General features: G+C 38.9%; 1 protein-coding gene and 1 non-coding gene across 7 annotated transcripts in view; one reads left to right on the top strand and one right to left on the bottom strand.

Moving 5' to 3' along the window:
• Positions 1-22,979, top strand: part of SYNE2 (spectrin repeat containing nuclear envelope protein 2) — a 155,073-nt gene that overhangs the window by 27,861 nt on the left and 104,233 nt on the right. For 5 of the 6 annotated variants that reach the window (XM_042814205.1, XM_042814202.1, XM_042814201.1 and 2 more), the window contains exons 22-42: positions 428-639; positions 906-981; positions 2,100-2,218; positions 2,809-2,932; positions 3,776-3,933; positions 4,380-4,527; positions 5,950-6,548; positions 7,401-7,580; positions 8,120-8,270; positions 10,511-10,669; positions 11,347-11,508; positions 13,779-13,880; positions 15,115-15,315; positions 16,032-16,197; positions 16,792-16,904; positions 18,072-18,274; positions 18,642-18,761; positions 18,848-19,133; positions 19,950-20,119; positions 21,844-22,153; positions 22,605-22,769. In XM_042814205.1, the coding sequence (XP_042670139.1) occupies positions 428-639; positions 906-981; positions 2,100-2,218; positions 2,809-2,932; positions 3,776-3,933; positions 4,380-4,527; positions 5,950-6,548; positions 7,401-7,580; positions 8,120-8,270; positions 10,511-10,669; positions 11,347-11,508; positions 13,779-13,880; positions 15,115-15,315; positions 16,032-16,197; positions 16,792-16,904; positions 18,072-18,274; positions 18,642-18,761; positions 18,848-19,133; positions 19,950-20,119; positions 21,844-22,153; positions 22,605-22,769 (3,924 nt within the window). The remainder of the gene's footprint in view (positions 1-427; positions 640-905; positions 982-2,099; positions 2,219-2,808; positions 2,933-3,775; positions 3,934-4,379; positions 4,528-5,949; positions 6,549-7,400; positions 7,581-8,119; positions 8,271-10,510; positions 10,670-11,346; positions 11,509-13,778; positions 13,881-15,114; positions 15,316-16,031; positions 16,198-16,791; positions 16,905-18,071; positions 18,275-18,641; positions 18,762-18,847; positions 19,134-19,949; positions 20,120-21,843; positions 22,154-22,604; positions 22,770-22,979) is intronic. The other variant, XM_042814203.1, reaches the window with a different exon arrangement.
• Positions 17,933-18,015, bottom strand: TRNAL-CAG. Its single transcript has one exon. It is a non-coding gene; the product is annotated as a tRNA-Leu (tRNA).

The following is a 22,979-nucleotide window of genomic DNA, read 5'->3' as shown; positions in this document are numbered from 1 at the left end:
TATTTTTGTTAGATTTTAATGTATCTTAATTTCAGCATCAAAAGTAAAGTCATTGATTGGGAGTATTTAAAATACGTTTTCCAATTCTTTTTTTTCTCTGTAGTCAGTATTTGAAATGTCAGTGTGCAGATGACTTGGGATCAAAAGTAGCTAAAGTTGTAGTTACAGAAGTAATTTCAAAATCAAGTGTGAGTACAGACTTGGAAATGCAGCTGGGGAACACATTCTCAGAAATCCCAGTTTCTTTCCTGGCTTTATTTGACAAAAATATCAAGGAAGATAAATGTTTCTCTCGTGGTTTGACAGCTTATACTTTAAATCCATTCATCTGAGAAGACAATGGAAACAGAAAAATGTATAAGAATAATTAGAGTTGCCTATCCTTATGATTTAATAGGAGATTAATGTATTATTTTCCATTGTTTAGGCCTTTTTTTCACATGAAGGCAGCCTGAAAGAACTTAGCAAGTCACTAGAGGATCTTAAAATATTGGGAAAACTAGCAGAAGAAACTGTCCCAGACCTACAAACATTTGCTGCAGACTCTGAACAAAAGCTAGAAAAGCTTCACCAAACCGTGGCAGATACTTACACAGCTTTGCTGTCTCATGCTGGAAGAAGACAGCCATCCAAAAAAGAGTGGGTGACTGAATGCATGATGTGTTGTGGCCTTGTAAAAATCAGACATGTGGGCAGATGTTGTGATATTGTGAATGTGCTCCCAAGTACATTATTAAGGGCAACTTCACTTTTTAAACATTTAATACTGAATTTCGTAGTTTAGCAGCATTTGATTACCTTTCCACACAGCTGCACTGTTAGGTTTTAATCATGAGCCTGGATTTCTTTTTTCACCTCTGTATTTCATATTTTGTTCTTAAGCTGAAATTTCTTTTAAACCATAGGAGCTCCATTGTTGCTTCTGAGAATGGAGAAAAGCCCAGTTCTACCCAACAAATCGATTTCCTTTCAGTACAGGAGGTAAGAAGTCAATACATACTGTTAAGAGACAGTGCTCAGTCTAGTGGAGATCACTGACAAAAAGAAAAACTGATTGCTTCTGTTGCTATTCTTACTCTGGCAGATTTCAGGACTCTTGTGGCAGAACAAAAGCCCGTTTTACTTGGGAACCCAGGAAGAGTACATGTTCAAAAGTAACATACAGGGAACAGCCCTAAGCATCCTGAAAATATGTGAACCTTCAATCTTGTGTTATATTTTGCTAAAGCTTGCTTTTCAGCTGGAAGAGCCATATGTGAAGCTGTGTTGAAGTGTAAATCCCACACAGTGGCCCAGTAATTTGAACAAATTTCTAAGGACACAGAGAGGAAAATTAGTGAAGAGTTGGAGGCATTTTCTTTAGAAAAATAGGGGGAAAAACAGAATCCATGTAATTTCTTAGAAAAAAAAATTCAGAGAGAAGACATTACTGTTTATGATGTGGACATCACAGAAGATGTCTCATTTAGGATAAGCATTCATGGCAGTGAGGCTGTAGATAGCTCATCAGACAGCATCCAGACTGTTGGAAGGGTTCCATTGCATTTACATTAAGTTGGCAGATGCAGAGGAAGTGTCTGTTATCAAGGAAGATCTCTTGCAAAACTATTTATATTGTTCCTGATAACAACGATAAATTCTGCTCCATCGTGGATATTTGAAGTATGAAGTGTGTAACAGGTGTCAGCTGACATTAAACTCAGGAGAGCATATCCTGGAATCAAGAGCAAGAGATGTGCACAGTGATGTGGTATAAGCAGCCTAAAAAAAAGGTGCAGAAGGCAGTGCCTTTTGGTTTCTGCAGCAAAAATTCACACAAATGGTGATTGCCAGGGTTACGCTGGGGCTGTTGCACATGCAGAGGGCCAGCATTAGTGTGGAAGGAATGTATGATCTGGCTGCAAGTCTTCTAAAATCTGCTTTTTTGGCTCATTGTTGAGATTAAGCACACCTTGTGTTCATGAATGGTATCTCTCATCTCCTTTGGCATTCATGAAGCATTGCTTCTTTCAGGAGATTACAGACATCTGCTGATCCTCTCTCTGTTTTGGCACAGTGTGATGCAGAAGTCATCGTTATCTTTTTTGTTTTTTACTTAGACATCAAGACCCTCTGAAAATATGGCTTTGGAAACAGATATGAAGCATCACAATGGAGAAAGCTGTGAGAAGATGTTTGAGGAAGGCAGTGATTCGCCCACACCAGCTTTATTAGAGAGGTAATATTTATAAGTTAAAATGCATGTATATTAAGAGATGATACAGTGCTAGATATTCATAAGTTAATAGACTTTATGAAACATTGGATGCACTTTTGATATGAAGAACTCTGTTCTTGCTCTACTTCTGCTTACTTAATATTTCCTTGCATTGGATAAGGAAGTGCTGTAGTACCTAAATGACACAAATATCAGCATATTATAGGAAGAACACTTAAAGCTATTACAATTTTTCTTCTGCTCTTTCCTTGGAACAGAGAAATCTGCATTCACCTTACCAGTAACACCAAATACAACAACATTAAGGAAGTGACAAGTTTTTAAAATACTTCACATTGTTACTTTTATAAAACTGAATTCAAAAAATGCCAGAAGGCATGTGCACATGAAAATTATCCATGCAAACAATGTCCCAGCCACTGTACATATTGTTCATTTATGCCCATTCATTTGCAACTTAGGTAAAAATGTGCATTTGCAACAAAATGTTTATTTTATATGGCAGTCTTGGTTGACAACATCCAACTTCTGCCGTGTTCCATTAAGCTAGAAGTAATACTCACACTGAAAGTGATTGTATCTTTCTTTAGCTATAACACACAAAGAAGGAACCTGGAGGAACTTTTACAAGTGAGCAGAGATAAAGTAGCATCTGGCTTTACTGATGAAATAAAAGGCACTTCATGCCTTCAAAATAAATTGCTTGAATTACAGGTAAGACAGACTTCATCTTTTAAAAACATACTTGATGCCATACATGTAGAACCCTTACCTTCTATGCATTATAGGTGCTGTCAAGGGATACAGAGCATCCTTACAAGCAGGTTTATTGAAAACAGAGAGAAATTGAGGGTTTAACATTTAGTACAGCCAAATTCCTATTTAGCAGTGGAGTTTTGCCAGTATTGCTAAAAGAAGAAATTGGTGGCTATCAGTTTGTAATTTGCAAGATCTAATGGAAAGAACAACTGCAAAAAACAGATAGCTAGATAGATAGCAGGAATGGCAAGTGATGGACCATGGCCAGGCTAGAGGAGTCTTCAAAGGTAAACCATCAAATGTCAGTGGTGGATGTGAAGAATGAAACTCTTCCAGGACTTAGAACTTCAGTATGTTTGTGAGAAACTGAAGGTGGTGTTACAAGGCACATTATTGATGTTAGAGATTTTATTATTGTAATTTTTCAGCTCTTCCATTGGAATGAACACAGAAGCTGTCTAGTGTGTTAGAACTTGGTTCAGTTCGAAGTTTGAATTTTGTTCTTTCAAAAACAGTTAAAATGAGATATTTTCTATTCATTCTTGTTTAAAAATGATTGAACCAGACTTATCAAACATTTCTAAAACGTAGTGCAGGCATGTATCTGACAGAAAATTTCATTCTAAAAAGCTGACAGAGATTCACATGCAGCTGAAAATTGAGTTTTTTGAAAAAAAAACAAATCCTTAAAGATGATGTTTTCAGCTTTTTCCATAGGAGCTCTTGTGACTGTCATTTAATGAACTGGCCAATCTGTTGCACAAAATATTAAATCAATTAACCCTGCATATCTTTTAGATGGTAGAGAATGATATCAATTCTGGTTGGGCACAATTGGGAAACATCTCATCTAGCTTAGAAAACCTTGTGGATGAAGTGAAGCAAGCTGCTATTTCTGAGACAAGAGGCAAACTAGAAGGAGAATGGAAAGAACTTCAGGATATTATAAGTACCAGGTATAAAATAATGTTTCATGATATTAGCAAAGGAATTGTTCATTGTAAGTAAAATGTGTGTTTCAAAGTGAATAGCTGTGTGTTATAGGAAGTGTTTGTGTATTGAACAGTGTTAACTGCCTTTTGTTTTAACTGCATTAAACATTTCTTTTTCTTAGTTATGCATGGCAGATAGCGTGAATCTCTTCAGGAAGCTCAGAGTGTAACAGTTCTGCAGTATCCTTGACCTCATTTTTATTTCCTGCTACCTTCAGGTTAAATGAGTCGTGGTTCACTCTGCTTCTCATATTTATCAATGGAAAAACTTGTTTGACCTCAGGGAGAAAAAGAGAATTGGATCAGTCATGCAGTCAATCACAATATCTCTGTTGCTTTTTATGCTGTAAAACGTCAGGTGTCTTGTCTTGCTACTTTCCCAATTTGTGTTTTTTTTACCTTTCTTATAGAACTAATTCTTTAAGGACTGCCTTGGAAATTGTTTTACCAATAGAAAATGAGTCCATTCTTCTATGTGAGTTAGATCAACGGCTGAACAAAAAGGGAATCCAGCAGTTTAATCTGGTGAACAGTGATCTTGCTTACAGAGAACTAAAGGTAAGGGAAAAGGCTGATATGCAGAGACAGCATCCCAACCAGGACAATTCTTAATATCTCTAGGAGCTAGAGGACTGCGTAGGGTTCCTCACTTAGAACTTTTGCACCGTTCACAATACTTCCCAAAACTTTTGATCTGATTTGTGTCTGAACACACTTTAATTCATTTACTTCAAATGCTATTGCTCCTGTAGAGCCAGGCAGGCACCCTTGACAGACTCTGCTGTAAAAGGCATAGCATTAAATGAATATTTAATGTTTGGTCAGGACTTCCCTTTGCTACAGTTTTACACTATCCCCATTTGGCTGTATGTCACTTTGTGGAGTGATGTAAGTAATGTGGTGTTAATTAATGAGCTAAAGTAAGCTGCCTTGATCACATCTGCTGAGGGATCTGAGTGTGCTGCAGGCTTGGGCTTTTTAGCTGCTTTCAGTATGTTGTTCCTAGACTCTGCTCTGTCTGCTGGGTGAGCTGGATGTTGCTTTGTTCCTGATATGTTGTTCCTTCTGAACACATAGGCTGCTACGCAGTACTGAAAGTTTGCATTTGTCTGCCCTTGGCTCTCAAGCTGAGTAGAGTTTCAGTCTCTCAGGCTCTGGGACAGAGTTCATGTGCACGCTTTGTCTGAGATGACTCCTGGTTGGAAGGATCCTGCATTTTTTCCTAGCTTTGCGCTTTTGGGGTTTCACAACACTGCTGTACTGCTGTTCATCTGAGGGCTGCATAATCCTTTAACTAGGTAATGAGCAGGCTTCACAAGGAGATTTTAGATGTATGTGAATCTCCTCTGAAAACACAGAAAAAGCAAGCATAAAAGGTGGCAGCAATAGCAGTCATCTGTGTGCTTGCCTGTACTCCGAAGTCCCAGGACTCTCATCAGCTTTCTGTCTTATTCATCTGGTTGCTGGCAAGGTGATTGGGCTTTTCTCATAATGCTGAACAAATTCAGTCTGTGGAATACCATTTTATTTGATTTTTCTCTTTTAACCCATCCTTCACCAAGATCCAGACTAACAACTTTTCTTTCTTAACCACTTTATTTAGCATATCTACTGTATTGCTGTGACAAAGGCATTCTGCATTAATGACTTCAGATTGCTTTATACAGACTTAGGTTTATATTTCTAACATGATGTTATCTCTTAGCAAATGGTGAGCTGAACATATAGGCACAGTGATACAGATTTATCAAATCAGTCAAATTTGATATTATTTCCGTAGCTAGATCTTCCACAGTAATAAATTGTAATGGAAATTCCAAACACCAAAATCCAAAAGCTGTTCTCCTTCACACTTGTAACAATATTTATACATATGTTATATTTGGATCAGTAGAATTTGTTTTTCATTGGTTCAGCTTGAATACAGGATACAGACTTTCTTTCACTTACTAACACTGTTGATGTCTTTCTCTACTGCAGGAGCTACAGAGATCCATATTAAATCAGATTGAAGTGTGCAAACAATTGGAACACCTAGATAGCTCAGCAAGAGATGAATTTAATCCAATAGATCTGCAAGCTGCAAGTAAAATTATGTTTTATTATCAAAACCAGCTTGAGGAAATGAGCCGTAAAATGCAAATCCGTGAGACAGTCCTTAAAGATCTGGAAGCTTTTATGGCCTCGTTGAGGAAAATTAAGTCTTCTGTCAAACATCTCATAGATCCCTTAGGCCAACCTGAAACACAAGGAAAAACATGGAGAGAGGCTGCACAAGAACTTTCTCATATGGCAAAAGAGGCTCAGTGTTTGGATGAACGCTTGAAAACAGTTGATATCTGCTTGGAAGATGCTGAGTGTGGGAGAAATACTAGCTGTGAAAAGCTCGTTCAAACTTTATCTGAAGAGCTAAATGTGACTGGTGATCACTCAAGTGAACAGATGCTTATGGAGGGAAATGATTTATACAAGGTTTTTTCCACCAGAAATGAGGAGCTCCTTAAAAACATTCAGGATCTACGTGATAGAATTAACAAAATAGGTTTGAAGGATCCAACAGTTCCAGCTATTCAACAGAGGTGAATTGTTTTTTGAAGCTCTTGTAATTAAGTAATTTCAGTGGACTCAGAGGTTCTATGGACTCTTTGCAGTAGAACACTGAAATCTGACTGTGTCTTAAAGCCTCTTCATAGCACTGAAAGATTGTGAATTGTGGTTTATTCTCTGATTTAGAATCTAAAAAAGGGAAGCTTTTTCCATTTATTTTGTTTTAAACACCATGTATGTGCTTCTTTGAAGTACTATTGATGAAGAGGAAATAGGAGGAGGCTGATTGTTACAATTGTGGTTTTCAGTAACATAACTCAAACAGGGAGATAGCTCTTCTCCCTGAGCACCGACATGTTATCTAAACCTCTGAGTAAGTGTGTTATTTTACCATGCCTTGAGTAAGTCACTCACATTTCCTGCATCTCAGATGGTGTTTCAGAGGAGTTCTCTGCAGCCTTCCAAAGGATGAGTAAACAGTTCACTACAGTCGTAGTGTGGGAAAACAGGGAGGGGAGTTTATGGTTGTGAAATCCCACACTATGCCATAACTTCCTTTCTTAGACCTTATTTAAAGGCAGCCGGAGTGCACTTCACATTTTCATGGAAAATAATTGACTGTGCTCATACAAAACTCACTGGCCCGAAAAAATTTGGGGTTGCTTTCTCAATCGGCTCCTAGATCAGTAAAACTCTTCTGGCAGACTGTCGAAATTCATGATCTAAAAATGAAATCACACTTTTTATGATGTCATTTAATATAGTAACTGTGCTCAGCTCAGGATGAAATTCTGGAGGGCTTTGGTAATTACATTTATAGAAAAAAAATCAAGATTTGCTTTCATATAAGCCTGTATTTCATTATTTTTTTTTTCCTAATAAAGGATAAAGTCATTAGTGGAATTGGAAAAGGAATTAGATTGTTCTGCTGTTGAAATGAAATCTATGCGAGAAATTGCTAATAAGCTCCTGCAGATGAAAGAGGAAAAAGCAGAAGAATCAAATGAGCAATGTAGAGTTACAGAGAGATCGTGGGAGGATACAAAACTCTTGCTTGCTGAATGGTAAGGAAAAAAGTTGTGTTTTAAATAGTGTTTTACAAATGAGAAGTTTGCTTATGAAATGCATCAGCAAAAAAGTCTTAAAAACATGCTTCAAAGTAAGTGAAATTCTGATGCAGTAGGAAATGTTACTACTACAATGCTGTAGAATGTCGTAATGCCAAGAATGATACATATAAATTTGCAGCCAAAGCTCGTTAATATTATTTATTTTTAAGGAATCACAATCCTGTCGTGTAAACATTATGTAGTGATATGTTGAACTTCATAGGTATCGAAAAGAAAAGTCTGCCTGTTGGTGTCTTTTATGTTTGCTGTGGTTTTCATGCCAGTGCATTCAAAAAGAAGTCAGTCTGAACCAAATCAAAGAGAACATTAGTCTTAGAGCCAGAAAAAAACTGAGGAACTAAGGAAATTTGTTTGATAAGCAGAGGAGAGTCTGGACTCCCTATACATACTATGTAGGAGAAAGAAGCAGGTGGGAGGCTTAGGCTGCTCCTTTTATGCATAGTCAGTAAATAGTTGATCTCTTTTTTCAATAGCCAGGAGCAGTGTGCGAGGGCTCTGGAGCTCCTGAAGCAGTATCAAAGCTGCAAAAGCAGTCTAACCAGCATCATCCATAAACAGGAGATTGTGCTTTCACAGCAAAATTCATACATGGGGAAGGACAATTTGAACAGACTGATAGCAAAGGTGAGTGAAAGGGACTTCATGAAAAGTCAAATAAATAAATAAACTTTCCTGGGAGTGTGGGAGCATTCCGTTGTATGGGGTTGTATACCTGGACTTCAGGGTAAGTGTTAAGTCCTTGCTTTCACTTTGGCTTCCAAAGTACTTTTAAGGACTATACTCTGATTTAAATTGATGACCGGCTTTACTTAGTAAATCATGTTCTTGTTAAAGGGGATTTTGATCTAAAATGGAAAAAACGGTTTTGATCCAACACCAAAACAAGGTGAAATCTTGTTCTGCCAAAAAAAAACAACAACAAAACCCATGTCTCAAAAGCAGCAAGACTTATTTCACCCATACTCTTCAGAACATTTTTATGTTTTCTATCAAGTTAAAAACCTTCTAGTAGGTAGTTTGCAAATATACAGAAGCAACAAAATCTATTCACTGCTGAAGAGATGGTTTAAAGCATTGTAAACGCCTCAAGCAAAAATAATATCTGATGTGAACTCCTTGTGGGCTGCTTGTTTATCTGCTGTTGTTGTAACGTATAACCAAGAATGAGGATCTGCATCCTCTCCCTGCTCAGGTCATAGACAGGGCTGCAGGGTTTGTCTGCACTGCGCAGTGCTATATGGAGATTTTCAGCTAACCCTGAGAAAGAAGCTGAAGAACAGGAGCTGTAAGGCTGTGTCAGCGTGACACAACTGCTGAAGGACTGGACCATGACAGATTTATTCTGCTTCCAAGACTGGTACTTGTGTGCCTTGCTGTAATCATTATCAACTTGTGCAGAGCCTGCTTGGGGTTGCCAACATGAAACTGCACTGGGATTCAGACTTCTGGGATCCAGACCAGTTTTGGCTGGCCTGACAATTCAGTATTTTATTGAGCTGTGTTTTCAACATTAATCTCTGATGTCATACTGATTTTGCTGACCAAACTGTGTTGTGGTTCAGATAAAAGCTTGACTTCTAGCTACATTATTTTTGTGTAAATGAATGCAAGTACTGGATATAGGCATCCATAGCTAATGGATTGTGGAACAGCAAGCAGCATTTCCATTGTGACCTTTTTGGTGAACAGGTTTCACCTTTCCTGGCTAGGTTACATGACAAGCTGTTTTAGATGCCATTTTTGGCTTTGTGGTGGGAGACCAACCATAGTTCAGGAACATTTGCTCTCAGCCAGTGCCTGGGATGGTTAAATTTAAGAAGGAGCACAAACATTTTCTTCCCTCATGGTGGGTGCTCGTGTGCATCATCTGCCCTTCAGCTCGAGCAGGATCTTTTCTGATTTCACCAGCAGGACCTCTGGCACCTCATGTTGCTTGAGCTTCCACTGCAGGGGAGCTTGCTTGCATGCCCCAGCCCCTAATCTTCTGGAGCCCCTTTGCTTAGATTACAGCTCGTACTCCTCTGCCTGTTTTGCGGCTGCCACTCTCAGAATGCAAGTTTGCAAGAGCTGCTGCATAGTACTGACATGTCCTTGAGTATTCATCGCTTATTTGTAATTAAGTATAACGGTAACAGTGGAGATCATCTGCCTTGCTGAGAGTTGTGCTGCTCTGCCATCCCTCCCCTCGTCTCTGGTTGGCAGGCTCTGTATGATGAGATGCTTCTCATCTCTGCGAATTACAGTTTGCAGTAGCCTAACGCTAGAGGTCAGTGTTTCTTTTCCAATAGGTTTCCGTGTTGTTTGTAAACACTGACGTTACAGTCAAGCACAAAGAAGCTGTCTCATGTTTAAGTAGAAAATAGAAAAAATGGACGATTTTATTTCTGGCAGTGGCATATTTGACCATTCTGAAGTGGAATCTAAGCTTTCATAAAAATAGTTCAGAACCTAGGGATCCCAGTGCCAGGTTATGAGGATGTAAGATAATTATTACATTGTACTTGCTTATTTTTGTAACGGAGATGCTGTATTTGGATATACAGTCCGCTTGGATCTTGTGACTGTTACTTTTAAATCAAGCTGTGCTTTCAGATCTCACAGTAAGAAGTATACTATCCATAGTTCTCACTCAGCTGTTCTGCCAGCAGTGACAGAATGAAGAGGAAAATGTTCTTATCAGCGTGGCAGGGATGCAGTGGCAGAGAATACATTGCTAGTCTAATTATATTCTGTAAAATAGGTTATTTCATGTAATGCTGTTATTTCTCTAGCCTGAAAGTAACAGCACATCACTTAAAATGTTTTGCTGAATAAACTGTTTTAAGCAAACATGCTTGCAAATATGCTCTTGGTCTCTTTCACAGATTGAAGAGGCAAAAGAGGAATTTAATGATCGCGCTGAAGATGTAGACAAAATAAATCAGATCTGCAAAAACCTTCAATTCCAGCTGAATAAAATGAGAAGCTTTGAGGAGCCTCCGTTTGAGAATGAGGCTAACATCATTGTGGACAGATGGCTGGATGTATGTAAAAAGTAAATTATCGGGGTGGTCTTATCCGCTGTGCATTACAGTAATTGATTCTGACTCATGTGTAATATTTGGAATAAATTAAGTGCAATATGGCAAGGATTCTTAAGAGGGAAATCCAGAGCAAAGTTTACAGAGTGTCCATTGGTGTAATGATTTTGATAGTTTATATCATGGCAATCTTAACAGCAAATGGTTGTGGGAAGTGCAGAAAGGCAACATTTGTGCTTTCAGCACGAATCTGTAAGCTTCCATAACAACTTCAGTGCATTTAGACTTTGGAGTCAGTCAGGAGAATTACAAAGCTGGTGCTGTTGGGGAGAAATGTTTGCCATAGTCGGTCTAAGCAGTGCATCAATACTGAGATTAGATGGCATTTACTGAGAGTAGATAAACATTAATGAGCAAGGCTCCTTCCTAAACCTGCCTTAAAACTGGCAAGCTGCCGTTTTGATTGGTGTGTTTAGCGACGTGTAGCAGGGATTTAAATATCTTCTCCATGACTGGTTTGCTGTGAAGACACATGAGGTTTTTTTCCCTTGCTGCACATATTGTTTATGTAGGTGCTCAGATTATTTTGCTCAGATTTTATTACGCTGGCTTTGTTTTTGGATTATAACTCAATGTTTTGTGTATCTGTGTGTGTTTTTCGTGCATAAATCTCCTGGTAGATCAATGAAAAAACTGAAAACTATTGTGATAATTTGGGAAGAGCTCAGGCTTTGTGGGAAAAACTTCTTGGTTTATCTGGCACAATTGATGCATGGGCAAATGCAGAACTTAAGAACACGGAAGGCCGCTGTCTGACCGATGAGGACCTTACACAGCTGAAGGTAATTTGAATGAAATTCTTTGAATTCATGTTGTAGTGATGTGGACTTCTGACTATAAAAATGCAGATCTCAAAGAGGTATGAGCTCTGCAAAAGCAGTGGAAGTCCTGATATTTGCAGTTTTATCTCCCTGTACACTTTCATCGAAGACAGTGCATAATGTATAGGAGATGCAGGTCTTGGAAACTAATATGTATGTGTAAATGTCTGTACAAGCTTAGTGGATATGTTAAATCATTAGAATTAATGCAGCACTATAAATGCTTTATTACACTACAGAAGTCCCCTCATCCCTTTGTACTGTGTGAACATAACAGTGAAGTCTGGAATTTTATGGACTAAGTACAATGGTGCACAAACTTCCTTGTACCTAGAGAAGAGAGAAAAGAGTGTGTGTGGTTACTAAGAATCTCCATGGGCAGGCATCCATCAGTAGAGCCTGGACAAGGCCTGCTCTTGCCCCTTTCACACAGGTTCCAGCATTACCTCTAGAAATAGGGATGCAGTTGGATTTAGAAACACATGTACCAGCTCTCTGTCATTAAAGAGCCTCATATATGGGGGATGAGTATTTTAACTTCTAACCTTACAGTCATAATTGACCAACTGTGCGGCTCTTTTGTAGCTACAGCCATTCTCTACTATACAGGAGTAATTTCCTGCTTGAGTGGGCTTGAAACATAACTAAGTCCCATATTTGCTAGTTTGAAAATATGCAGGCAGCTGATTCTCAGTGTTTATATGCTACAAATGCCCTGTTTTTTTATTGTGCTTACTGCAGAACTGTTGCTATCATTCTTAGTGCTGCTCATTTGTTTTAACTTGCAGAGCAATAAAAAGCCAAGGTGTTCTTGTTATGTGCATCTTCCCAGTGAAACAGTAGTATGCTTGCTGTGCACAGGTGGATGTTCTGTTATTGTTTTTCCACCGTGTTGTTAGAGTTAACCTGGGGCAGTTCAGGTCCCTGAGGGCTACACTAAAAATACACCATCTGGCAACTGCATCTTAAAAGCTATTTTGTTACCTGGAAACTGTTGAAGCCCACAGTGATGTGACCGTGCCTCCGACGTGCCTTCCTGCTGGTGCACAGGAAGGGCTGGCTGTACTGGAGGTGGCTGAGGTTCCTCCACTGCTCCTGCACAAGAAGATAATTCTCAAAAGAAAAGGGGGGAAAGGGGAGGGGGAGAGAAACTCTCTTTCCCATGAACTGCTGTACGAGTGGAATAGCAGGAGAGAAAGGCAAATTCCGTGCATTTGTAGTTTTGTGAATTCTAAAGTTTCCAAAAGGAGCCAGGTTTGTTTATTTATTTATATGTATGTATGCATATACATTTTGAAACATATTAATTGGAATTAGAAGCCCAATGCTGCAGTGTTACACAGGATTGAAACCCAGGGTCCTTTGTGACCACTCAGCAGAGCACAGGTGTATGTGCTTTCCTGAAACCTATCCAAAAGTACTGAGTAATGAATTTTTTGACTATTTAAAAATAGTTTCAGTATGTGTAATGTCAGAGAAGTCCTTTCCCCTGTAGGCATGATGGAAGTGGAAGTGCTTCTAAGGGCTGCAGGGATTGGATGGGTCTTGAGGATTCCTTGTGTAGAGATTGCCATAGAAAATTTTGTCTTGAGGGAATTTGGGATCCTGGAATCAGGCGCAGTGTGACTACTTTTGACATGTAATGTTTCATAATTTGAAGCTGATATTTTACTTCCACATTATTGGATGGTTCCAGAATCCATTCTAACAAGTAGAGATCTTTTTGTATACATGGAGATTTATAATAAAAAAGCGTATGCAGGATATGTTTTATTTTATCTCATCCCTACCAAAATGCATAATCAGGGGATCAGTTCTTGACTTAAGTCTATGAGAAGATTTCAAGATGTATTACCCTTTTGGTAAGCATTAAGAAAAGCATTAAGAAATGCTTAGAACAAACATAAAAAAAAAAAACCCACAAAAATTATTTTCCCACAACTCTGCTTGCTTAATATAGAAGTAAAATAGTTAAGATTGTTAAATTTATGCTAGATTTGCACTGACAGCTACTTTTGCCTGAGAAACCCGGAATATCTCTGACCCCAGAACCAAAAAGTCTCAACCTAAATTTCTAAAACGAAAATCTTGGAGTAAGCAGCTGTTGGACCAGTGGAGCTGTATATGCCAAAACAAGGAATCAGAAAATGAGAAGTATATTATTCTAACAGAAAACGTGAAAACTAAATTTGAATGAAAGAGAGTTATAGAAGTGTTTTTTCCACCATTAGGCATGCTTATGTGTCCAGGAGCAGAAACTCCAGAAATTTGACAACACAGTGGCTGAGATAGAAGAACTTCTAAATAGCAATGAACCTCCACTGGAGCTCCAGGTAGGAAAATGGTTTTACAGCTGTTGTGCTGGTATTCATGATTACAAGACCTGCTTCTAGCATCACTTTTGCCGCAGTGATTTCTCGGTTTGACTTGCCCAAAGAAAACTGTGGATGTTTTGTTGACTGTTAGCACTAACACTTCATTTGTTGTCTTTCTCAAGCTGTCAGAACCAAACCTGCCATTGTAAACACAAAAAGCTTCTGTCATGTGCCTTTTATGGGCTCAGACCTGATCCAACTGTTCTGCAGTCCTGCCTAAAAATGCCAGCATGTCGTTTTTTCCTATTGGCAAAGAGCATGGTACAGAGGGACTTTGTTATCCCTCTGTGGATCCCATCAACACAGCATGTTGCTGGTCTATTTTAAACTGTACCTTTATGTGTGTGTGTAGGTTTTTACTAAGGGTGTTTGTTATGTTATTTTTTCCTTTGGGATTTCACAAGGAAACATTTGTCTTTTTGTGTTAACATCACGCATCAAAGAATAAGTCCTTCTCCCCTGTTTGAGACCAAGATTCCCTAGGCTTCTGCTCCCTGTCAGATGTGTGTTGAGCTGGACTTAGTTTGGCTATTTGTGCATTTATCCTCAACAGACAGTGAAGTCAGAGGAGCTTCATGGAGTAAAGTGATCAGAAATGCTTAGGACTGGAGTAGCAACTGCCTGCAGTATATTCCTCAAGAGCACCAGACGTGCTCAGCCCCCTGGGACGGGGGCTGTGATGTAGCTGTGATTCCATTCAGTTGGTGTCTCATGCCAATCTGCAGAAGCTTTAAGGGAAGGGTTGTTCCCCTTAGTTGTTAGCCTTGGGCCAGACTTCCCCACCTCTGCTCTCCTTGCCTGTTTTTAGAGTCAGCGTGGGAAATCCCCACTGGGATTTCTGCAGGAAGACGAGTTGCACAGGGGATCTGGGGTTCTCTTTACCCTGGCAGCTGAAAGGCGTGTAAGGCTTTTATTCAGCTGAAGGTCAACGCTGGAGTACACCAACAAATAAATTTGGTGGCAAATCAGTACATGCATCACTAATGAAGATAAACAGAGATCATTCCTCCTTTCCTCCTTATTGTATTATTGTTCCATTTGTGGGGTGGGAGGGAACAAACTGTGGTTAAAGTGTCTGGACTGCAGCTCATGTAATTGCTTTCTATGTCTATTGTGCAGTTCTGCAGCATGATAGGAAATCAATCTACTCTAACTTCTGACATTATTTTTTTTTTTTATTTCTGATGTGAAGGTTATCAGATCATCTATTGTGCAAAAAATGGAGTTAATAAAAGACCTTTTGACAACGAAGCGGCGTACCAGTGAACTCAGTGTGAATACAGCAGAGCTAAAAGGAGATCTTGATCTGGCCAAGACACAGATTGGAATGACTGAATCGCTTTTAAAAGCTTTATCTCCTTCTGACACCTTAGAGATCTTTACTAAATTGGAGGTAGTGTGCCACCAATTAATCTTTTACACATCTTTTACAATTTTGTTAATTGTTTCTGTGTACCTGTGGTAAGTTGGTAAAGTAACTCAAGAGAAGAACTTCACTGGAATACTTCCTAAAGGTGATGGAAACATGACATTAAAACCCATTTTCACTGGATGTTATCAGATGTAGTTAGTTCACCCTTGCAGCTACTGAAAATGGTTAGTGGTAAAAATTCCAGCAGTGTATTGCCAAGGTATGTTGAAGCAGACGTGGCAGTACTGGGTTGTGTCTTCACAGGTATTGGAATAAGGAAATTAATTATTTAGTTCTTTATTCCAATAATTAATCTCCTGGTTATCCTGAAGCCATCTTTCTGTCCGCAGGGACTTTACAGGCAGCCTAAAACGTTTAGGAATTCAATAGTGCACATGGCAGCTAAGGCATTATTGGTTCTAGGTATTATGTGCTCTGGAACATACTGTCTTATGATGCCTCTCACATGTCTGTGTGATGAAAAATACACACAGCAGTGTGATTATCTATGCATAAAGATGTAAACACACGACTCAAGTAGAGTTCAGTGCTTATTTCTACCTACTGAATGCTTTCTTACTGTCAGTGCACATTAAGAAATTATTTTGACGTACAAGCAGGAATAAACCATGTTGTAAAAATCTGTGATTGGTAAGAAGGCAGCTGTACAGTAAACATCTGCTCTTTTTTAACATTAGGAGATACATCAGAAAATTCTGCAACAAAAACATCACGTGACGTTACTCCAAGAAGAGACGGATTGTCCCGATGTGGATGAATTAAATAAGCAGCTTAAATGTGTCACCGATTTGTTTAATAAGAAAAAACACGTGTTTCAGGACCACTTTATTGGTGTTTTGAATCGTAAGTGAACACGTTTCACATTTAGGTAGCTTTCTCAGTTTGTAGGTATCCACTGGATCAGTTTTGTTGCAAAATTATTTGATTTTGCTTCATTGTCAAAAACAAATTTATTGCCAAAGTACCAAGATAAGGATTTGGACAAAAATGGCTTCTGTTTCCAAGAAAATTCAGGAACAAATGTCAAAACATTTCATTAAAAATGTATAAAAAAAATAAAACATATTCACTTTTTCCAATTATTTTTAATTTAGATACAAAAGTAATCTCATTGTCAGATGAGTAATATTTGTTTGTGTAGAAAGGAGAACAATTCATGATGTGCTATTCCAGATCTTATTTACTGAAACTGCTGTGACTGGTGGACCATCCTTTCCCCAGTATATAGCTATGTTTATTGTCAATAAATGTTGAGTAAAAAGAAGTATTAATTAAAGCATTTTCTTTCACATTGTGTGTAGTGAAAAACAGCCTCTGACAGCAGCACTGATAAACGCTATTATTAATTGTCTTGAAATGTTCATGTTAAATAGGGATTTGGATTTTATTTTTTTTCAGAGTACAATTAATGAAGGAAATTGGAATGTCTTTTTTCAGGTCAGTGCAAGAATTTTAATGATTGGTTCAGCAGCACTCAGCTGTCTTTGAAGGACTGCTTTGACCCCTCAGAAACAAAACAGATGCTGGAAGAAAAACTGCAGAAACTAAAGGTAAAGTATTAAAATACTCTTAATTTCTATTGCTGGTTCACCTTGAACTTTTACTTTCTTACACAGGAGATTATTCTGGGGAGTTCACATAATTGGGAATTCACATACTGTGATTTGTAACTTCAGGCCCAAAGAGCATTTAATGCAACATGAAGTATTGGGACAATAAGTGGAAAGTAAATCTGAGTTAAAATTGAATAATATAGTTCAAATTCAACTCAGAGTTGGTCGTGTAAGAGACAGGACATTACTTAATGTAAGTCAGTGGACCCTGAGTGCACAGTTCAGTGTGCAAAGATGCAGAAAGTCAAATGTGTCATGGGATATGACAGGGAATGGCTTAGTGGGCATGGTCAGGGATTGGCTGACAGTTGAACTAGATGATCTTAGAGGTCTTTTCCAACCTTGATGAATCTATGATTCTGTAGAGGTTAAAATGAAATTCTGACCTGTACTGGGTTATAATGTGGGAAACTTGAATTCACTTTCTTATGAATTTTTACTCTAGAGCAGACAGGAACAATAGAAAAGAGACAAAAATGCACCATGGGCAATCACGGCTTAACAAAAGAAGACATAGTGATGTCAGTGCTAGATTTGAATGCTACTTTTGCCTATTTCTGACTGTTGTTTTGCCACTATGAATGAAATCTGAATGAAATCCATGTTGTCGGCTTTATTTCCTCCAATTGAAAGTAAAATAATCAGAAAACTGTATGAATAACAGACAGTCATTGTCAGAAAAAGGAATGTAGGGCATGTTGGTGATAACTGGGGTCAGAGTACTCTTGAAGCTTAAATATCCTTGAACCACTGAATGGTTTGGGTCAGAAAGGCACTGTTGAAGACCATCTAGGTCAGGTCAAGGCTCCCACCATGGGCAGGGATATCTTTCACTAGGTCAGGTTGCCTGGAGCCCCGTCCAACCTGTGTTTTGAGCACCTTGGGGTGGGATGGGGCATCAAGAACTTATCTGGGTAACCCGTAACAGTGCCTCGCCTCACCATCATGAAAAAAAAGCAGCAACTTGTCAGAAGTGGGATTCGAACCCACGCCTCCAGGGGAGACTGCGACCTGAACGCAGCGCCTTAGACCGCTCGGCCATCCTGACTGTGTGAGCTGTTGTGCAATAGCAGCTTTCACCAACATGTTTATGCTTTCATTCAGCACTTCTTCACTTCTGAAGGCAAAGATGGAGATATCCAAGAGGTTAAGACTCTGCTGAATAAAGTGAAGCATTACTTGCCCAAAGCAAGCATTAACCAACTTAGCAGCCGTGTGAGAGATCAGGAAGCAGAGCTACAAAGGCTGATATCCAAGTGTCAGAAACGGGAAAAGGAACTTGGTACTTCTCTCCAGCAGCTCAATAGGTATGGAATCAGTGTCAATTCTGACATTTTAATCGCAAGTGATGGAAAAGGATTAATTATTAAACAGCCATAGTGAGTGACGATTTAACAAAATTTTACTGAGCGCTTTGTTATATTCCTCTTGTGATGTTTCTCTTCATAGTAGAATCAGTGTCACATAGGAGCATACAGTGATGTATTTCATGGGAGCACGTGCTTGCATGTTTCAGTGACATGAACCAGGGTACTTAAAACTATCCATAAGCTAAGATTTAAGCTTGATCAGGTGCTTGGTGTTTGTGCTTCTCAGGAAGACAGCATTGTCAGCAGGTTTTACTTGTGTAACGCCTCTTATTTTGACCTGCACTCATATTTCTCCTCTCTTTAGCCTTCAAGAAAGCAGCACTGTCTTAGAAAAATGGCTCACCACTCAAGAAGAAAAACTGCATGAGATCAAAGAAGATGAGACAAAACTTGAAAACCTGTATAAAACTTTATTAATGCAGAGGTAATGTTGTCTTTGAGCTCTACCTAAAGAAGATTGCCCTGTGTTGTTATGAGAAATAGATGTTTATTCATTTCTTGTACTTTCAGAGAACCATTTGATTCCTTGGCTCAGCTAGCAAATTCCTTGAGGGAGACTGGGCTGACAGAAGATGAAATCATTTCAGAAACCAGTGATCTCGTTAGTAGATATCAAACGCTGACGACAAATGTAAGTGAGATGGCAGGAAATACTCAGGGACTTGCAGTGGATGAACATTTCAAAGAACTTGCCCAGGATGTGTCTAGTTGGATCAGAAAACTTGAGAAGGCTATTAATAATCTGAGCTCACAGGAAAGTGAGTTGCCACCAGACAGAAGGATTAATCAGATAAAGGTATCGTGTTATTCCCACTGCACTACACAGCTTGCACTTACTATAAAGCAAATGCTTGATGAGTCAATACATTATAAAATATGCTACCACTGCTGATTGCTTGTGTTTTGTGACTTGCTTAGTGTGTGAGTTTGTGGGAGTGTTTTCTTCTTGTTTTGCTCCTTTTCAGTTTTGTTTTTGCATAGTTCGTAAAGCACATTAGAGGAGATTTGCTGCTACGCCTCTAGATGGAGTAAGACTGAATTCATAGCTAGGGAGGTGTGCTGGTGGCCATCCACCTTTCCATCATAAACTACTTCAGAGATGGAGAGGGAGGTCAGTAATGTGGCTGGGGCATCCAGAGAGCCTCTGCAAAATGTGTAGATTCTTGGGTGTGCTACAGTGTTGTTGGGTTGGGCTGCTCTGTTCTTTCACTGAGTGATTCTCTTAGGCCCCCATGTCCTCTCTGTTGTCTTCTTTCTGAGAAACTAAGAAGCTCCTAACAGAATAGCCAGAAAAGAGGCTGCTTGTATTTACATTTTTCTTACTGTGGAAGGGATAGTATTGTGATAAATGTATCTCCCTGAGATTTGGGTTCTCTTACTGCATCAGACCAGTAGTGGTTAAATTTTGTCATGTAGAGAATTACTAATAAATCTGAGCTATCATATCTCAAGCTTTCTAAATTAGATCATCTGTCTGTTAATGTATTTGTTATGTGATATATTAGAGGCGAATTCTTTTTTCTTGAAATCAAGAGTAAAAGACTTTGTTGGTAATACCTTTTATTCTGTAACCCAAGATTGTTGTGTTTGTACTGCTTCTTGTTTAATACAGGAAATCATGGCTCTCAAAGATGCCGGGGATGCCAAAATACAGAACATAGTACCTGTAGGAGAAATGTTAATAAGAAATGACAAAATTAAGGAGCCAGAGATTCAGCAGACTCTTTCTGACCTCCAGAACCAGTGGGAAAAGACCTGTCAGTTAGCCACTGCATACAGAAGGTAATTTGCCAAGTGGAATATGGATCTTGTTCTTGTAGTGAGGAGGGTGCACTGATTTAGACCTGTGGTGGCCCTTCCCTATGTTGTGAGCTTGGCTTAGTGCCCCAGGCATCCTCCTCTGCAGAGCTGTGATCTACTTTTGTGCATACCTGATTCAAAGAGAGAGTTCGATGTAGATCCAGCAGGCTGGAATTTTTAAAGTAGAATTTTAACGTCTGGATTATTCTGGTTGGCTGAGACACTTTCTTGGCTGTGGCAGCTGTTCTTGCTGCAAGTTATTTTCTGCCAAAGTCTGTTCATAGGAAGTCAGCAAAGGGAGCTGAGTGAGCCTGATAACCAAATAGATCCTTTAAACATGTCACATGGTTCCAAGTGTGTGGTGAAAACAAACTGAAGTTGTGATTTTGCAGTTGAAGGCAATTTCAAGGTGTTCGTCTGCTGTAACGTCCTTGAATGTTAGAGCAGTTCAGTAAAATCACTGGGAAATTTGCTGTTGAGATAAATGGAGCTAGTGCAGGCCTACTGTATACTTTTAAAATTACCAGGGAATGAACTATTAGAAATAAGTACTCTTCAGAGTATTCAGTTGCCTTCTGTTATTAAACACTCAGTACAAGCAGTACAAGTGGCATTCAGAAAGATCAGTGGCTGTATTAGATCCAACTTAACAAAATGCAGACACCCTCTTCGCAGTACATTAAAGACTGGAGTTGAGGTGCTCAGCAGATCTGAAGAGATGTTCAGGACCTTGCAGGATTAGGCCTGTGGATAGCAGATGTGATACATCCAGCAGCATGAAATGGGAACACCGAATTTAAGGCAGTAATGTCTGGGAGGCTATGCTCTATTTCTGACTGACCCAAAACTATGAATCTTGAGACAAAAAAACCCCCAAGCACTGAAGCTTTACTTTTATTGTTATTTTCCCTGCTGTACTTTGTAGAATAGTAACCAGATTTTATTTGTTTGGATTTTTTTTTTTGTTGTGTGGGATCATATTTTCAAATGTTGGCATTTAAGTTCCATCTGGAAAATATTGTAGCTTCATCACTAAATGTGAGCGTATAACTGTTGATTAATGGCCTTTTGCCCCACTGATTTTAGTTGAGGATTTTCTGTGGACAAGTATAACCTGTTCACCTTTGGTCGATCATAGTGGGTATTTGGAAAGCAAACAAATCAAAATCTAATGACAAGGTCACTGGATTGTGACAGCACAATCCTTATTGTGTGTGCTGTTCTTATGGTCTGTAGATCTGAAACACTCCCCCACCACCTCCACCTTGACCAAAGCAATGTTTCACTTCTACAGAACATTCCCTTTCAGGAGACTGTCTGAAGATGTTTTTAAATGAAAAATATTTATAGTCTTACTGTAGTTTTGAAACAGGACTTCTGGTGGAATAAAGAGCTGAAAATACAGAGCATGAGCATCTTACCTCAGATAGTAGAAACTATGGGTTTGTGGGTTACAATTTAAGGCACATGTAAGAGGGTTAGTCACTTGTCTTCTATTTAGGTCCACTTCAGCTGCACTAACTTCAGTGTCTTTCATTTTCATACCTTTGAAAATTCCAGCCTAAAGTTGATCATTAATTTAAAATCTGAAGAAAAGTATTCAGTATGCTGGTGTTCATTCTAATGATTGACTTGACTGTAATTTTTCATTTTTTAAGTAATAAATGCAAAATATTTTAATATTAAAACCAGTGTATTTTTCTTAGCCCTCAAGAGCAACTTCTGTTCAACAGGGAACAGTATGAGCAAAGCAAAGAAGATCTGAGACTGGCTCTAATTGAACTGAAGAAACAGCAACAGGAGATGGATTTTGCCCTTCAGCCTGGTTTGCTGGAGAAGCAAGCTCAGTTGGCAAGTTACACCAAACTCTTGCAGAAAGCAGAAGATCTAACTTCTCAGTTTAATGAATTAGAAAGCCAAGATCACGTACAGAGCTTTGCTGAGAATCCCTGCTTCACAGAGGAATCGTGGTTGGAATTAAAACACCAGCATGAAAATCTGCTCAGCCAGCTACAGGTCGGAACCCTACTCTGTGTTCTTATGAGAATGTTGGTGTAAGAAGTCTATCTTACTGTTTGCCTGTAGGTCTCATTCAACTGACAATTTGATGACTAAAACCAGAAGCAGTGAAAATTGCTTTGTAAAGGGGCAGGGGACTCCTTTCTCTCTCTTACCATTGGAAAAAGAGCACGAGTTCATAGTTTTCACTTCCATTTGCAGAAGAAAAAACATTTAATCAAATGAAAGCAAGGCAAGTGTGAAGATAATAGTTTATAGCTTTGCAAGCAGATTCTGATAGCTTTGATATGAAATATCCATTCCTAGAAATCTCAAGGTCGCAAAATTGTTTTCTCCTTTTAGAAGAACGAATGACTTTCTGGATGCTGTTTGTTACTGTTTTCACCCAGTTTAGGTCCATGTGTGTCAGTTAGTGTTGGTCTAATCCTAGAAACTCCTTGATTTTTAGGCTGCAGTGGAGACCTTGGAAAGACATGTTCAAGAGCACCAGCAGTTTCAGGATATGGTGACAGGCCTGAACACAGAGCTAAAAACTGTTTCCGAAAAGCTTGCTGATGGTGTGAGTCCAACAGTGGAACAACCATCCACTGAGCAAAAAGAATTGAAATCACAGGTATGTTACAGGTTTTGCATCATGGAGAAAGTAAGTCCATCCCCTGGGTGTTTGTAGAGATCGTCTGATTTATAAAAGATAAGAGAGGATCAAACTGAAGAACCAAGAAACACTTTGAAACCATTAAGTAGGTGTTGTATTCCTTTCATCAAGGTAAATATAGACCTGAAATCGCTCTTAATGAAGGTCCACTCTTAATGGGCTTTTACT

The sequence above is a fragment of the Centrocercus urophasianus genome, unplaced genomic scaffold (assembly GCF_019232065.1).
Source record: "Centrocercus urophasianus isolate 14NV4802_14NV808 unplaced genomic scaffold, USGS_Curo_1.0 seq_14, whole genome shotgun sequence".
NCBI lineage: Eukaryota > Metazoa > Chordata > Aves > Galliformes > Phasianidae > Centrocercus > Centrocercus urophasianus.
The sequence above is the reverse complement of the archived record's forward strand: the minus strand, read 5'-3'. Positions and strand labels throughout refer to the sequence as shown.